This window comes from Oncorhynchus clarkii, chromosome 22, assembly GCF_045791955.1.
Source record: "Oncorhynchus clarkii lewisi isolate Uvic-CL-2024 chromosome 22, UVic_Ocla_1.0, whole genome shotgun sequence".
Classification (NCBI taxonomy): domain Eukaryota; kingdom Metazoa; phylum Chordata; class Actinopteri; order Salmoniformes; family Salmonidae; genus Oncorhynchus; species Oncorhynchus clarkii.
In genome coordinates, this window is record NC_092168.1 from 11,576,198 (window position 1) to 11,594,466 (window position 18,269).

General features: G+C 40.1%; 1 protein-coding gene across 3 annotated transcripts in view; it reads left to right on the top strand.

Moving 5' to 3' along the window:
• LOC139380381 (PMS1 homolog 1, mismatch repair system component) overlaps positions 1 to 18,269 on the top strand; it is a 65,601-nt gene that overhangs the window by 24,624 nt on the left and 22,708 nt on the right. For all 3 annotated transcript variants that reach the window (XM_071123011.1, XM_071123012.1, XM_071123013.1), the window contains 2 exons: positions 14,299 to 14,775; positions 15,757 to 15,887. In XM_071123011.1, coding sequence (XP_070979112.1) covers positions 14,299 to 14,775; positions 15,757 to 15,887 — 608 coding nt within the window. The remainder of the gene's footprint in view (positions 1 to 14,298; positions 14,776 to 15,756; positions 15,888 to 18,269) is intronic.

Consider the following 18,269-nt stretch of genomic DNA (forward strand, 5'->3'; position numbering starts at 1 on the left):
GATATACACTGTATACAAAACATTAAGGACACCTGCTCTTTCCATGACAGACTGACCAGGTGAATCCAGGTGAAAGCTTTGATTCCTTATTGATGTCACAGGTTAAATCCATTTCAACTCGTGTAGATGAAAGGGAGGAGAGACAGGTTAAAGAATTACTTTTAAGCCTTTAGAGAATTGAGACGTGGATTGTTCTGTATGTGTTCCATTCAGAGGGTGAATGGGCAAGACAACCTATTTAAGCGCATTTTGAACAGGTTATGGTAGTAGGTGACAGCACACCGGTTTGTCAAGAACTGCAACACTGCTGGGTTTCTCACGCTCAACAGTTTCCCTTGTGTATCAAGAATGGTCCACCACCCAAAGGACATCCAGCATCCCTGTGGGACATTTCAGCACCGTGTAGAGTCCATGCCCCGACGAATTGAGGCTCTTCTGAGGGCAAAATCAGGTGTTCCTAATGTTAGGTGTATGACTGAATATAGTTTTAGAAAAATGATTGGATCCTTTTGTTAGCACTTTATAATAACACCATGTAATAACACATTTATAATGGATTAGTTAAATACTTTATTCATTTACCAATCATTACACCATTCATACAATGTTTGATATGGGTCCTTTATAAACCATTTACTAATCATTAGTTAAGTATTTTTGCTTGGCCTCAAAAGTGTGGCCTATTTATGCTTTATAAGTATATAAGCTGATGCTCCTTAAGTTCTCAAAATAGCCAAGAGCATAACCAATGGTAAAAGAATAAGCATACAACACAGGATGTTAAAGGAAATATATCAACCATTTTATTCACAAACGGTGAAACTGTTGCAAGGAATTGAGGGAGAGTTGTAATGTAACTGTTTTGCTAATGTCAACCTAGTGAGTGGTAGTTAATCATGAAACGGGGAGATGTAGCCTACAACTAGTGGACTTTTTATTCCTTCGCTACTGATGTGTGATTGAGGTAGAAATGTTAAGTGTACAATGCATGGCGAAAAGTATGTGGACACCTGCTTGTCGAACATCTCATTCCAAAATCATGGGCATTAATATGAAGTTGGTCCCCCCCTTTTGCTGCTATAGTATATTTGCATACATTCCCAGATAACAAGATGCTTGTTTTTTTTCTCCTGTTTCTACCGATGCAATTCATTTGGAAACTGGCCCAGCTTCGTAACTAATCAGCTAACCATTGTCAAACTCTGTAGTTAGTCTGTCAGGCAAGAAAGCAAGAGTTGATTGGAGGAGACTGAGTTTGTGTGTGTGGAATGGGAGGCGTGTAACTGTCACACAATCTTTTTATGGAACCCCTTATTAGGAAGAGAGAATGTGTATGGTTAAGGAGGAACAAAGAGCAGAAGGAAGAGCAAGATTATGTTCCTAACCACAATTGTATCCTATTTGTTGCTCCTCTCCCTCTATTACTCTAGGTCAGTGTTAGAGAAGGAAGTGATGTGGAGATTCATGGCTCAGCAGCAAAAGGCAGGGAGGAAGAGGAGTTAGAGATGATGGGAGGGATAGAGATGTGGAGGGAGAAAGGAAGAGGAGAGTGAAGAAGAGGAGAGTGAAAAGGAGGGGGGAGAGGAGGGAGGGGAAGGAGAGCACACATGAGAGGGGAGCCTATGTTTCCATCGAGTGTGTCTGCCCCAAGTCCAACCATTCACCCTTGTACCACACAGCCTGGGCCGGAAGTGACAGTGGCAGGGGTTTTGGAGTGATCTTTAAGTGGTAGGAACTTATATTGGTTCACGTGGACCAGGTTGTAACTCATTTGAAAGCAGGTGAAGTTTTGAGGGTGCAAGAGGGTGTGTGGTGTGTGTCCTGAGTGGACACGGAGCAGAAAGTGTGAGATGTGTAGAAAACTATTTTTAGGTGCTCTACGTATTCTGTGCCACTTTGCAGGATGGGGCCGTGCTTCCAGAAGTTCCATGACATGTTGTAGACTAGATGGAAACACAAACATGACCGTGTGAAATATGAATTGTCCTACAAATATTTAATATGAAGTTGGTCGCCCCTTTGCTCCAATAACAGCCTCCACTCTTCTGTTAAAGCTTTCCACTAGATGTTGGAACATTGCTGCGGGGACTTGCTTCCATTCAGCCACAAGCTTTAGTGAAGCTTCAATTCATCTCAAAAGTGTTCAATGGGGTTGGTCAGGGGCTCAAGTTCTTCCACACCAATCTCGACAAACCTTTGTGCACGGGGGCATTGCCATGCTGAAACAGGAAAGGGCCTCCCCCAAACTGTTGCCACGATGTTGGAAGCACAGAATTGCCTGGAATGTAATTGTATGCTGTAGCATTAAGAATTCCCTTCACTGGAACTAGGGGGCTTAGGACCATGAAAAACAGCCCCAGACCATTATTCATCCTCTACCTAACTTTACAGTTTAAAAAATAAATATATTTCACCTTTATTTAACCAACTAGGCCAGGTGAGAACAAGTTCTCATTTACAACTGTGACCTGGATAAGGTAAAGCAAAGCAGTGGGACAAAAACAACGGTTACACATGGGATAAACAAACATACAGTCAGTAACACAATACAAAAATATAGTAAGGTTAGGGAGGTAAGGCAATAAACAGGCCATAGTGGTGAAATTACAATTTAGCATTAACACTGGAGTGATAGATGTGCAGATGATGATGTGCAAGTAGAGATACTGGGGTACAAAAGAGCAAAACAAATGAACAGTATGGGGATGAGGTATGGTGACCAGTGAGCTGAGATAAGGCGGGACTTTACGTAGCAAAGACTTATAGATGACCTGGAGCTAGTGGGTTTGGCTACGAATATGTAGCGGGGGTCAGCCAACGAGAGCATACAGGTCACAGTGGTGGGTAGTATACGGGGCTTTGGTGACAGTCTACATCCAATTTGCTGAGTAGAGTGTTGGAGGCTGTTTTGTAAATGACATCGCCAAAGTCGAGGATCGATAGCATAGTTTAATGAGGGTATGTTTGGCAGCATGAGTGAAGGAGGCTTTGTTGCAAAATAAGTAGCCGATTTTGGATTGGAGATGCTTAATGTGAGTCTGGAAGAAGAGTTTAGTCTAACCAGACACCTAGGTATTTGTAGTTGTCCACATATTCTGAGTCAGAACCGTCCCGAGTAGTGATGCTGTACAGGCGGGTGAGTGAGGGCAGCAATCCGTTGAAGAGCATGCATTTCGTTTTACTAGCATTTAAGAGCAGTTGGAGGCCACGGAAGGAGTGTTGTATGGCATTGAAGCTCATTTGGAGGGTTGTTAACACGGTGTCCAAGGAAGGGTCAGATCTATACAGAATGGTGTTGTCTGCGTGGAGGTGGATCAGAGAATCACACGCAGCAAGAGCGACATCATTGATATATACAGAGAAAAGAGTTGTCCCGAGAATTGAACCCTGTGGCACCCCTAGAGACTGCCAGAGGTCCGGACAACAGGCCCTCTTATTTGACACACTGAACTCTATCTGAGAAGTTGGCACTATGCATTGGGGCAGGTAGCGTTCTCCTGGCCAAAACCGGATTTGTCCGTCGGACTGCAAGAGGGTGAAGCGTGATTAATCACTACAGAGAACGCGTTTCCACTGCTCCAGAGTTGAATGGTGGCGAGCTTTACACCACTCCAGCCGGCTGCTCGGCCATGGAAACCCATTTCCTGAATCTCCAGAAGAACCGTTCTTACGCTGACGTTTCTTCCAGAGGCAGTTTGGAACTCGTTTTGTGAGCTTGTGTGGCCTTCCACTTCGTGGCTGAGCTGTTGTTGCTGCTAGATGTTTCCACTTCACATCAACAGCATTTACAGTTGACCAAGGCAGACATTTTACAAACTGACCTGTTGGAAAGGTGGCATCCTATGACGGTGCCACGTTGAATGTCACTGAACTCTTCAATAAGGCCATTCTACTGCCAATGTTTGTCTATGGAGATGGCATGGCTGTGTGCTCAATTTTATTCACCTGTCAGAAACAGGTGTGGCTGAAGGCCACATTTGAAGGCGTGTCCGTATACAGTTGAAGTCAGAAGTTTACAAAACATTAAATCGTTTTTCAACAACTCCACATATTTCTTAACAAACTATATATTTTGGCAAGTCGGTTAGGACATCTACTTTGTGCACGACAATTTTCCAACAATTGTTTACAGACAGATTATTTCACTTATAATTCACTGTATCACAATTCCAGTGGGTCAGAAGTATACATACACTAAGTTGACTGTGCTTTTAAACACCTTGGAAAATTCCAGAAAATTATGTCATGGCTTTAGAAGCTTCTGATAGGCTAATTGACATAATTTGAGTTAATTGGAGGTGTACCTGTGGATGCATTTCAAGGCCTACCTTCAAACTCAGTGCCTCTTTGCTTGACGTCATGTGAAAATCAAAAGAAATCAGAATACAAATTGTAGACCTCCACAAGTCTGGTTCATCCTTGGGCGCTATTTCCAAACGCCTGAAGGTACCACGTTCATCTGTACAAACAATAGTAGGCAAGTATAAACACCATGGGACCACTCAGCCGTCATACCACTCAGGAAGGAGAAGTGTTCTGTCTCCTAGACATGAACGTACTTTGGTGCAAAAAGTGCAAATCAATCCCCAGAACAGCAGCAAAGAACCTTGTGAAGTTGCTGGAGGAAACCGGTACGAAAGTATATATATCCACAGTAAAACGAGTCCTAAGTCGACATAACCTGAAAGGCCGCTCGGCAAGGAAGAAGCCACTGCTCCAAAACCGCCATAAAAAAGCCAGACTACGGTTTGCAACTGCACATGGGACATAGATTGTACTTTTTGGAGAATTGTCCTCTGGTCTGATGAAACAAAAATGGAACTGTTTGGTCATATGACCATCGTTATGTTTGGAGGGAAAAGGGGGAGGCTTGCCAGCCGAAGAACACCGTCCCAACCGTGAAGCACGGGGGTGGCAGCAGCATGTTGTGGGGGTGCTTTGCTGCAGGAGGGACTGGTACACTTCAAATCAAATCAAATCAAATGTATTTATATAGCCCTTCGTACATCAGCTGATATCTCAAAGTGCTGTACAGAAACCCAGCCTAAAACCCCAAAGTGTAGAAGCACTTCACAAAATAGATGGCATCATGAGGTAGTAAAATTGTGGATATATTGAAGTAACATCTCAATCAGTCAGGAAGTCAAAGCTTGGTCACAAATGAGTCTTCTAAATGGAGAATGACCCCAAGCATACTTCCAAAGTTGTGGCAAAATGTCTTAAGGACAACAAAGTCAAGGTATTGGAGTGGCCATCACAAAGCCCTGACCTCAATCCTATAGAACATTTGTGGGCAGAACTGAAAAAGCGTGTGCGAGCAAGGAGGCCTACAAACCTGACTCAGTTACACCAGCTCTGTCAGGAGGAATGGGCAAAAATTCACCCAACTTATTACCTGAAACGTTTGACCCAAGTTAAACAATTTAAAGGCAATGCTTCCAAATATTAATTGAGTGTATGTAAACTTCTGACCCACTGGGAATGTGATGAAATAAATAAAAGCTGAAATAAACCATTCTCTCTACTATTATTCTGACATTTCACATTCTTAAAATTAAGTAGTGATCCTAACTGAGCGAAGACAGGGAATTTTTACTAGGATTAAATGTGGAGAAATTGTGAAATTTTCAGGAATTGTGAAAAACTGAGTTTAACCAAATACATTTAAGGTGTACGTAAACTTCAGACTTCGTGTGTGTGTGTGTGTGTGTGTGTGTGTGTGTGTGTGTGTGTGTGTGTGTGTGTGTGTGTGTGTGTGTGTGTGTGTGTGTGTGTGTGTGTGTGTGTGTGTGTGTGTGTGTGTGTGTGTGTGTGTGTGTGTGTGTGATTTGCAGGTAGAAATGTTCACATGTTTAACCTTTTTTTATTTCCATTGCTTCAGTCTTTTAACTGCAGACTTTGGCTTTCCTTTTGCGAGGGCAAACCGGAACTCCCAATTTCTAACACATATGAACCCAGAACTTAATCGCACAGCTGACCAAATTACGTGAGATTCTAGTTCTTGGTTGATTACACACTTTTGTTTTTGTAGAAAAGTCACTGCCAACAAACACTTGTTAGTATTTATCAAGTATAAATAGCCCACACTTTAGATGAGACCACACAAAAATATTTAACTAATGATTAGTAAATGTTTTATAAGGAACAATATTAAACATCTTATGAATCATTATTAAATACTTTAAAAGTTGTTTAAATGGGGGAATAACCAGGTTACTAACATTTACAAATGAGTAATGATAATTTATGAATAAATGATTTACTAATTAATTCATAAATAAATGCTTTATTATGTGGAGCTATTATAAAGTGCTATCAATATTTTGAACATTTTGCAACTTTGGGGAATTACACAAATGTTGCACATCTTACATTTTGTGACCTTTTTTTAATTGCCTTTCCACAACTGAGAGGATATGATTTTTCCGCAGTATCCATACCACAGCACACTGTAATAGGGTCTGCATGACTCACGATTCCGCACAAGGCAACTCGCCTTTGTGCTTTCCTAACAGTGTAGAATTATTTTAATCGAACGTATCAAAGATGAGCAATGCATGTCGTACTACCATTCTCTGGACTTCTAACAACATCCAGATACGCTTTCACAGGCCAGTAAATCCAATCATAAACGGCGTTATCTTCTGATCTCAATCCACCGAGACCGAACAACATGCAATAACATCATTAGCCTCTACTGAATTTATCGTAGATTACTGCATACCAGTTGAAAGGATGGAAAATGTGTATCAGCATTAGCCTACGTGTGGAACCTATGTAAGGTATGGACGAGTGTATGGAAAAAGACATCTGTTTTAGAATCCCGCCATGTGTTAGTGCTGTCTTAAACATGAAATAAGAGGAGGCAAATATTTGGCTCTTTTCGACGCTGCTGTTAAGTGGCACGCCACTTCTAGGAATCGTTATCGCTCTCGCATGAACTTTAGTAACACAGGTCAGTTGCATGTGTGGATGCAGTGCCATAAACCCATAGGGTTATTTACTTGGATGCGTGTGGGAATGGAAGTTAGCAGACCCCCCCCCCCACGCTTGATGTAGCTCTTGCAATGTTTTATTTGTTGTGATTATTTTAAGCAATAGAATGAGGAAAGATAACAAAAACCCTGTCTTCCAGCTAAATGTATAGACCAGATCCTCCTCCAGAATCCCTGTGCTAGAGAAGCACTGACTTCTTATTGCACGCACTATATACTTTTGATCCTCTCTTATGAAAGCCAGGCTCTAAATGCAAACATTGTGTTACCTAATAATGCAGTAGCTTGAAACATTGAGTATAGCACGGTCCACTGTAGTCGGTCTTAGTGGACACTGTAGCTGCTGGGAGGATTTTTGAGGATCTCTCCCTTATTTCCCATGTGTGCACTGCATAACCAACACCTGGCTGGAATCTGAAACCGCACACTTTATCCAGGGAGACTTAAATTGCCTTACTGCTTTACATTGCTGTTGTGTAGGTGGACCTTTGTCTTAAGGCTGTACTGTTTGGACTTCCAGAAGGTACGGCGTTGGTAGAAGGTGATTTACAGTATAGATGGACACCTTTTTTATTTTTTTATATAGCAACGCTGACTATATTACTCCAGAATTTTGGGAGCACCCCAAATTTTTCTCTGTCCCCTGAGCTCCCCACAAATGCTCCTTTGGAGCCTTTCACATTAGAATACTGGTATCGCTTCTGCACTTCACAAAAGTTTACAAACTTTAAAAGGTAAACTTTTTTTTTTTTACCTCTTTTAGCTTATTTTTAATATACTTTCCCAGAAACGGAGGTGTCCCTCTGACAACAATGATTTGCGCATTCTGAATTGGGTTCAATTACTTTCTTATTATGTCACCCTGGACTGCTGTTTCCTGTTTCACTTGCGACTGTTTCCTTAAATTTAAACGGGGTGTTTTAGGGCATAAACGACTCAGGCAGATTGACAGTAAAATGGGATGGGTTTCTTTATTTGCCGACTCAATACATTAACACACAACTTGTGAAAGGAAGTGCCAAACAGATGCCATACATAATGCGGAGAAAGATGTGTGTTTTTTGAATGAATGGTGTTTGTGGAGCTAAACTCTTATTTTAGTGTATTGAACCAACATCTGATCATACTTGGATACAAGCAGTAGTTATTGCTTTCAAGCATGTTATCGCAACTTTAGCCCTAACCTCTAGCCTTGAGGTGACTCAAAAAGTGTATGTATTGACAGCAGCTAGCAAACCTCAACACACTGCCACTGATGTTAATTGGCAGGAATGTGGACAATTCCAAGTGGAAGGTCAAGACTGGATATTTTAACAGTCCCCCACTTCCATTTTGAGTGATTCACCTCCCACCCCCATCTGACTACTAGTAGCAGATGTTTTTCATCTTGACATTTTCTGCACATTTTCTAAGCTATGATTTACTGCATGTCACTGGGACCCACTTAGATTCACAGAGTAAATTGAATCAAGATTCCATATGTGGATTTGGGATATTTAAGTGGTCACAACTTGTGACACCTTCAATAAACCTGCACTACCGGTCAAAACTTTTAGAACACCTACTCATTCAAGGGTTTTCCTTTTAATTTGACTATTTTCTACATTTGTAGAATAATAGTGAAGACATCAAAACTATTATATAACACATATGGAAACATAGTAACCAAAAGTGTTATAAAATATATTTAGATTTGTTTATTTGAGATTCTTAAAATAGCCACCTTTGCCTTGATGACAGCTTTGCACGCTCTTGGCATTCTCTCAACCAGCTTCACGAGGAATGCTTTTCCAACAGTCTTGAAGGAGTTGCTGAGCACTTGTTGGCTGCTTTTCCTTTACACTGCAGTCTGACTCATCCCAAACCATTTCAATTTAGTTGAGTTCGGGGGATTGTGGAGGCCAGATCATCTGATGCAGCACTCCATCACTGTCCTCCTTGATCAAATAGTTCTTACACAGCCTGAATGTGTGTTGGTCATTGTCCTGTTGAAAAACAAATGATAGTCCCGCTAAGCGCAAACCAGATTGGATGGTGTATCGCTGCAAAATGCTGTGGTAGCCATGCTGGTTAAGTGTGCCTTGAATTCTAAATAAATCAGACAGTGTCACCAGCAAAGCACCCCCACACCATAACACCACCTCCATGCTTCACGGTGGGAAATACACATGCAGAAATCATCCGTTCACCCACACCGCGTCTCACAAAGACACGGCGGTTGGAACCAAAAATCTCAAATTTGGACTCCAGACCAAAGGACAGATTTCCACCGGTCCAAGCAAGTCTCTTCTTATTGGTGTCCTTTTTAGTAGTGTTTTCTTTGCAGCAATTCAACCATGAAGGCCTGATTCACGCAGTCTCCTCTGAACAGTTGATGTTGATGTGTCTGTTACTTGAACTGAAGCATTTATTTGGGCTGCAATTTCTGAGGCTGGTAACTTTAATGAACTATTCCTCTGCAGCAGAGGTAACTCTGGGTCTTCCATTCCTGAGGCGGTGCTCATGAGAGCCAGTTTCATCATCACGCTTGATGGTTTTTACGACTGCACTTGAAGAAGCGTTCAAAGTTCTTGAAATGTTCTACATTGACTTAAAGTATTGATGGACTGTCGTTTCTCTTTGCTTATTTGAGCTGTTCTTGACGTAATATTAACTTTATTTTTATTTTTTACCAAATAGCTGTCTTCTCTATGCCCCCCTACCTTGTCACAGCACAACCGATTGGCTCAAATGCATTAAGAAGGAAAGAAATTCCACAAATTAACTTTTAAGAAGGCACACCTGTTAATTGAAATGGATTCCAGGTGACTACCTCATGAAGCTGGTTGAGAGAATGCCAAGAGTGTGCAAAGCTGACTAGGCAAAGGGGCTATTTTGAAGAATCTCAAATATAAAATATATTTTGATTTGTTTTACACTTTTTCTTTTTTGGGGGTACTACATGAGTCCATATTTGTTATTTCATACGTTTGATGTCTTCACTATTATTCTACAATGTAGAAATAGTAAAAATAGAAACCCTTGAATGAGTAGGTGTTCTAAAACCTTTGACCGGTAGTGTATTAACCTCACTTCTGAGAAAAGTAAATTCAATCTGTAGTGTCAGAGTGCGCTCTCGGCATTTGTAAACGCAGAGCACTGTCAGATTGCCATTCATAAATTTAGATTTGGAGCGTTCAGAGGGCACACTGTACGCTCTGGCTGAGGATTAGGGTTGATCCGAGCATTCTGACCTAGCCAGTTAGCTTGGGTGCTTGACTGCTGTTAACGTTGGCTAACTTGCTAGCTACTTCCAGACACAAATGCGAGAACAGCTCACTCTGACCATTTTCCTCGCCCTCTCAGAGCTGGTTAGGCTATTTTTATGTTATCCAGAGCGTTGGTGACAAACTGTGCTGCTGGCAACAACTGAATTGCGCTTTTTTGCCAACAGTTACTGACAGTGGCCATATTCAACGGGTGCTGAGCGTTCATAAATTTGTCAGTTATTCTGCACTCTGGCACTCTCAGATGAGTGCTCTGAATTTGGGGTAGATATCCAGTTGTCGCAGTGACATCATGAACATTCCATTGAAATGGTTACTTGCATAGTGGAGTCTTTTTTGTTTAAACATGTAACTAGTTAAACAATGAACCATAATCCCAACTCATAATGTTACTACCCTGCATGAAGCTGCAGGTAGCTAACCAACCAGGTTCAATGTTAGCTAGCTAACATTAGGCTATAACTAGCAATGCAAATGGCACTGAGATTTATGATCTGTGTAGTATTATTATTTGTAACGTTAGCTAGCGATCCAGCTAACTTGAAGTTCTTTTCTGACAAAATTAGAATAGTTTAATATCTGAAAATGTAGCTGGCAAGACTATCTTCTCCCTTTGTCACGGATGCCAAGGTTGCCCTTAGTTTGAAGATGTAATCTGGAGACACGTATTTTATACAATAGCCTTTTTTTGTGTGTTCTCTTTTCGACTCCCTCTGCATAATTGCAATCAAACGCCAGAATTTTCTCCCTCCTTATCTATCATACTTTAATTCAACTGCGCATTCCACTGATCTCAACTCGGTGTTCCAGAAAGTGGAGAGCAACATTGTTGACGCGCGACATAAGCCTAGTTTCCTGAAACAAGTTACATGTGTGTGTGTGTGTGTGTGTGTGTGTGTTATATATATATATATATATATATATATATATATATATATATATATATATATATATATATATATATATATATATATATATATACATACACCCACTTTGAGGGCATTATATCTTTAATACAACATATTCAAATAATGATTGACATATTTTGATTAAACTTTATTTTGATTAATTTATTCATACTATTTCATCCTTCCACAAGATATAGTCCCGACACAAATTTGCATTTGTTTAAGCTGTTTTCTAGTGACATTTATTTGGAATCATGGCATAGTGGCAAAATGTGCTCAATTGTCAGGACACTGTTGTTCAGAGGGTTACAACACAGCTAACGCAATCACTTCAAACTAAAGCTGGAAAGACTGCAAACTAGCTGCACTTAATTTCGTTTGATCTTTTTTTTATTGACATTTCTTTATATATATCCATATAAATGATGCCAGCTGATTCATGATTTCAACTAACAGAGAAATGCTGCCTGCCTGCCTGCCAATAATGTATTGTCCCGACTCCCATTCATTACTATAGGACAGCTGGAGATCGAATTTGAATATTGAAACGATGTTGCAAATGTCGGCGAGACAGACCGCAAGGTTTATGCAAATCTCTGCTGTTAGTCTAAAAGAAATGTGAGATAATATCTAGATGCTTTTTACAGTGGAGATCCGGTTTATAAATTGGCTGGGCTGATGAGACAGTAAATTGCGCAGTCAGATGGAACAGAGTAAATTGGCATTTTAAGATTTAGACAGTGGTAACTTGTGGAATAGACACTGGCTGGAATGTGGTTTTAACCAATCAGCATTAAGGATTAGATCCACCCGGTGTATAATGCACAGTAGCTTACAATAACTGACTTTCTGAGCTTGCTCAAATTTGTAGATAGTTACTGAATTCTCAGATTGACAATTTTAAAGGGTATATTAGTGTTTTTAAAAAGCACTTTCTCACTGATTTGAACAACAAAAAAAGTCTTAGGAATAAGCATTTTTGAGTGCAGTACTCATTTTAACATCTTAAAGATGGTTTATAACCCAGTGCAACTTTTTGCTGCGTCTAGTGAGGTGACGTAGGAGGAATCCTGAATGTGATTGCTGACCAGATCTGGGATAACTATAGTTTTAACTTTAACTTAATTTGAATACAGATCCCCAAAGATTACTTGAATACAGAGCTGAGAAACTACTTTTCTGAAACTATTAGATTTGCTACCTTCAACTAAAGGCAGGACTGTATCTTTATCAGGACCCCGAGTGGCGCAACATCTCAGTGCAAACGGCGTCACTACAGTCCCTGGGTCAAATCCAGGCTGTATCACATTCGGCCGTGATTGGGAGTCCCATAGGGCGGCGCACAATTGGTCCAGCGTCATCCAGGTTTGGCCTGGGTTAGGCCGTCATTGTAAATAAGAATTTGTTCTTAACTGACATGCCTAGTTAAATAAAAATGTATACAAATCTGGAACTGCATGTTGAAGATGGAATGAATAGAGCACACACAATCTCCTGACAGTCATATTTGATGAACACAATACATTTCTATCTGAACATTTTGTATATGTCCATTCTCCTGACTGTCTATAGCCCAAGGTATACATAATCAGTTCAAACCAATGATATTCTGTAAGATTAAGTATAAATAAGTTATGACTCTTTCAACATACCGCAAACAATTTCTTTGATACCTAAAAATACTGCAGAGTAATTCAAAGCCATTTGCAAACAGCACATTGGATGCTTAGCGAAAACAACTTCGATCCTCTGTCCATCTGAGGGTAAGTGTTCTTGTCGTCTTTCTTGTCATCTGTCATCTTTTTTAAAGGGATACTCTCCTCAGAATACAAACTAACATTTTCCACATACCTTGGATGTAGTTGATTCAAGAAGGCAGTTTTGAGATTTCCTTTTGACACTTCAGCCATATTTTGTTACTGTTAGCATTCTCGGTAACACTTAACATTAAACAGTTCTTGTAATAAAATGACTTCTGGAGCAATATTTTATTAGCAAGTTGTTGCATAATACTTTCATAATTGCATAGCAATGAGCTGAGAGTTACCTACTGTACACGAGGAATAGGTTCTGTTCCTTGTTCCGCTTATATTATGCATTATAAAGCAAAGTACTATGTCAGGAAATGTTGCTATTGTAATCACCGTTACTACACATGCATAAGAACTTGATGTCAAGTGTTTATTACCTTATGCCTCATACATTATGAAAATGTATTCCATGTCCCTCGTATTTAAGTCTAGGCTATAGACAGTTGATTGTTTATCAACAGAGCTGACACGTGTGCAACTGTGGGTCAAAATAGACTGGGTTGTCAAAGACTGTTGATAACATGTAAACTATATTTAGTCTCCAAGTATTTGTAGAATAACTGCAGTGTACTGCAAAATTACTGCAGTAAAAAATATTGTTATTTTGGATGCAGCATACTGCAATTATACTGCACCCTAACTGCAATCTTTTTTAGTAAGGGTAGAGTTGTTGCTTAGGTAGCTAGCTAATTTTAGCAATATTAGCATAGACATGACATCAATCAAGACCTCAAAGCCAGACCGTCTCAATGGCAGCTTCTTGTCATTGTTGCTAGCCATCTGTCAGTTAAGAATCATAACCCACGCCTTCCGGCCACATTGATGCGCTTGCTTCATTTTCGTGATTCTGTCTGCCAACCCGTCGATATGGGTATACTAAGAATCATCTCGAAGAGCCCTCCAAACCATGTGCTTATGATAATATGCAGTATTTAGACTAATTAAACTGTTGTAGTTTTTGGTTCTTCATCAAATATTTGGCAGCCATAAAATATATATTTTTTGTTTTCAAATAACTTGCATATATTCAAATACCTCCAAATATTATTTGGTTTTCTGAGAGTTATTCAAAATACTAAATTGTTTTTCTTAGATCTGTATTTGAATGTCAAAATAGTTTTAGTTGAAACACTATCAACTATATTCGACTACCTCGAGTATTTGAAAAGTTGGCGTTTTCAAATAAACCACTAAAATGCAATTATGTCCAGGTCTGTTGCTACATTCTTAGAGACCTTGAGTGAGATACCTTCGTGTTATGTTGGAGATGATAAGCAAATTAAGAAATGGTATATTAATTGGTTTCTGGTCCTTGCAGGTATGAGGATAAAGCAAAGAAACACCTGGAACGCTATGACCTCCAGACCAAGCTGGCCTCTGATCGAGATGTGAGAGAGCCCGAGACGAGGCTCTGTCTGGTCTCCCCGCTGAGTCGGCCCCAGGGCCAGAAACGCAAGGTCCTGCCTTCTAACCAGCCGGTCCTAGACCAGCTCTTCTTTTCCCAGCCCCGGAAAAAGAGGAGCCCTGGGCCAAAGCCCTCACAACCACTACCATTCAGTGTGGTTACCCTCAGGCAGCGGCTTCATCGCCTCTCGTTCCAGAGCAACCCAAGACCTCAGGGCCTCCGGCTTGTAAACCGCTTGGCCTCTCAAAGCGCCTGGGTCGTTTTATGTGGTAGAAAGCTCATGTTGTTAAATCCATTTCGAGTGGAGGAGGCCTTGCTGTTTAAGAGACTTCTGGAGAATAATATACTTCCAGCAGCGAGCCTGCAGAACCCGATACAGTTAACAGATAGGTGAGAAATCTGAGTGATACGTTACCCAACAGTGAAATGTGAACATTGACCCAATCTTGTTCTTCGCTCATAAATTCAGTGATTTCATAAAGCATTATATAATCTAGTCATTATGTAACACTATCTGGTATTATCTGGTACCTGCTATACAGTACTTATAAATTACTGGGTAGAATTGTAATTTTATAATTATACTGAACAAAAAATATAAACGCAACATGCAACAATTTCAAAGATTTGACTGAGTTACAGTTCATGTAAGGAAATCAGTCAATTGAAATAAATGAATAATGTCCTAATCTATGAATTAAACATGACTGGGCAGGGGCATGGCCTGGAAGGGCACTGGCCCACCCACTTGGGAGCCAGTCACACCACTGGGGAGCTAGGCTCAGCCAATCAGAATGAGTTTTCCCCCACAAAAGGGCTTCATTACAGACAGAAATACTTCTCAGCATCCTGCAGGTGAAGAGAGCCCGGGTGTGGGCTGGCATGGTTACACATGTTGTGAGGTTGGTTGGATGTACTTCCAAATTCTCTGAAGAGACATTGGCTTATGGTAGAGAAATTAACATTCAATTATCTGGCAACAGCTCTGGTGGACATTCCTGCAGTCAGCATGCCAATTGCATGCTCCCTCAACTTAAGACATCTGTGGAATTGTGTTGTGACAGAACTGCACATTTGTTTGTAGATTTGTATTGTCCCCAGCACAAGGTTATCTTGGTAAAGGATAAATGCTCACTAACAGGGATGTAAACAAATTTGTGCACCAAATTTTAGCAAAATAAGCATTCTGTGCGTATGAAACATTTTTGGGATCTTTTGTTCCAGCTCCTGAAACATGGGACCAACACTTTACATGTTGCATTTATATTTTTGTACAGTGTACATGATTACTTTTTGGATCATTGTCCCATGTGGTACCAGGTATAGATTTGTTGTCCTTTGTTAATGCAATATGTGCTTGTCTTTTTTTAGTATCCTAGGGGGTGCTGAGTATACTCAGTCTCTCTGTACAATGGAGAAGGGAAGTCCTGAGCTGAGAGGAATGGCCATCTTCTCTGATCCCAGGCTTGTGGCCAACGGATTTCAAATCACACTCACTCCAGGTAGGGTAGAATATGAATTAAATAGATTTTCATCATTGGTTGGTTAGTTGACAAATAGCCAAATTTAACTTCTTGTAACTACCCATCCCGGATCCGGGAGCTTTGTCATCAACTACAGTAATTAGCATAACGCAACGGACAAAAAACAGACAACAAATATTTTCTAGAAAATATTAATATTCATGAAATTATAGTGAAACACAGCTTAGCCTTTTGTTAATCACCCTGTCATCTCAGATTTTGAAATTATGCTTTACAGCCAAAGCAAGACAAACATTTGTGTAAGTTTATCATTATGCCTAGCTAGCAGCAGGCAACCTGGTCACGAATCAGAAAAGCAATCAAATTAAATTGTTTACCTTTGATGAGCTTCAGATGTTTTCACTCACGAGACTCCCAGTTAGATAGCAAATGTTCCTTTTTTCCAAAAATATTATTTTTGTAGCCGAAATAACTCCGTTAGTTCTTCACGTTTGGCTGAGAATTCGACCGGATATTGCAGTCACGACAACGCCGAAAAATATTCCAAATTAGCTCCACAATATCGACAGAAACATGGCAATCGTAGTTTATAATCAATCCTCAAGGTGTTTTTCAAATATCTATTCGATAATATATCCACCGCGACAGCTGTATTTTCAGTAAGACCGGGAGGAAAAATAGCTACCTCTGTCTATTACGCAATAATTACTCTGAGAGCCCTCAGCCGGACACTTACGCAATGTAGTCAGTCGCTTACGCTCATTCTTCAACATAAAGGCGTGAAACTATGCTGTAGACACCTTGGGGAATACGTAGAAAAAGGAATCTGGTTGATAGCCCATTCACTGCTCAATAGGGACGCATCGGAACGCAGAGCTTTCAAAACATCACTTCCTGATTGGATTTTTCTCAGGCTTTCGCCTGCAATATCAGTTCTGTTATACTCACAGACAATATTTTTACAGTTTTGGAAACTTTAGTGTTTTCTATCCTAAGCTGTCAATTATATGCATATTCTAGCATCTTGTCCTGACAAAATAGCCCGTTTACTTTGGGAATGTTATTTTTCCAAAAATGAAATTAGTGCCCCCTAGTTACAACAAGTAGAACATGTCATCTTGAGTTGAAAAAGACAAATGTAAAACATTCACAACAATACAGGGGACCCAGCACTGAGCCCTGAGGGACACCTGTTGCTTGCATTAGCGGTGTGTGGCTAAAATCATTGGGGAAGACAAGCCAGGAAATAAATTACATATTACAACCTTGTGTTGTGATAATTGCGTTGTGTGTGTGCTGTAACCTGTTAGTTCATATGCCTTGTGACCGTGATATATAGGCCTAAGGCTGAGACAATAAGAAGACCGTGGCAGAAGAAATTCAACCACACCTTTGTTTCATCACAACCTGAGAGAAATCTCTGTCCAGTGAAGTCCACAAAGCATATTGCATGTAACAAACAGTTAAATTACCTACAGCATGGTCAAGCAAGTACATTTTTCTGACATTTTAGACGACTAAGCAACTATTTGCAAAGAAAACAGGAGCTGCCTCCACTATTCCAGCACCATTTCAACTTCAACATTATCAAATCGCCTATGCTTAATCTAAATACAGTGACAACTAAAAGATACAAAACACAATTTATTCCAAATAATGTAAGCTAAATATTATATAGCTGACCATGGTTCTGATTTCTCAGTGTGTGTGCAAGTTAAAACATGTTGACTCACCCTACTAGTAGAGAAACGCCAATGCCATCCTCTCTTTCATGTTGATGAAAAGGTATATAACTGTCATACAATACACACTTTTATTTTTTGATATCCTAGGCTACCTGGCTAAAATGCTTGCTCGCTAGCCTAACTTCATTAACATTAGCTAGCCTTCTTCAACATTAGCCTTCTACATCTAGCTCCATATTGAACTTCCTTCCTCTCAGGCCAGGGGCACAATGTATGAATTTTCAGTGCATTCTGAAAATATTCAGACCCCTTTACTTTTTCCACATTTTGTTACGTTACAGCCTTATTCTAAAACGTATTAAATTAAAAAAAATCCACATCAATCTTCCAACAATACCCAATAATGACAAAGCGAAAAACATGTTTTTAGATTTTTTTTGTCTTGAAATTGAACTCCGGTGTATACTGTTTCCATTGGTCATCCTTGATGTTTCTACAACTTGATTGGAGTCCACCTGTGGTAAATTCAATTGATTGGACATGATTTGGAAAGGCACACACCTGTCCAAAGTTGAAGTCGGAAGTTTACATACACGTAGGTTGGAGTCATTAACTCGTTTTTCAACCACTCCACAAATTTCTTGTTAACAAACTATAGTTTTGGCAAGTCGATTAGGAACATTTACTTTGTGCATGACAAGTAATTTTTCCAACA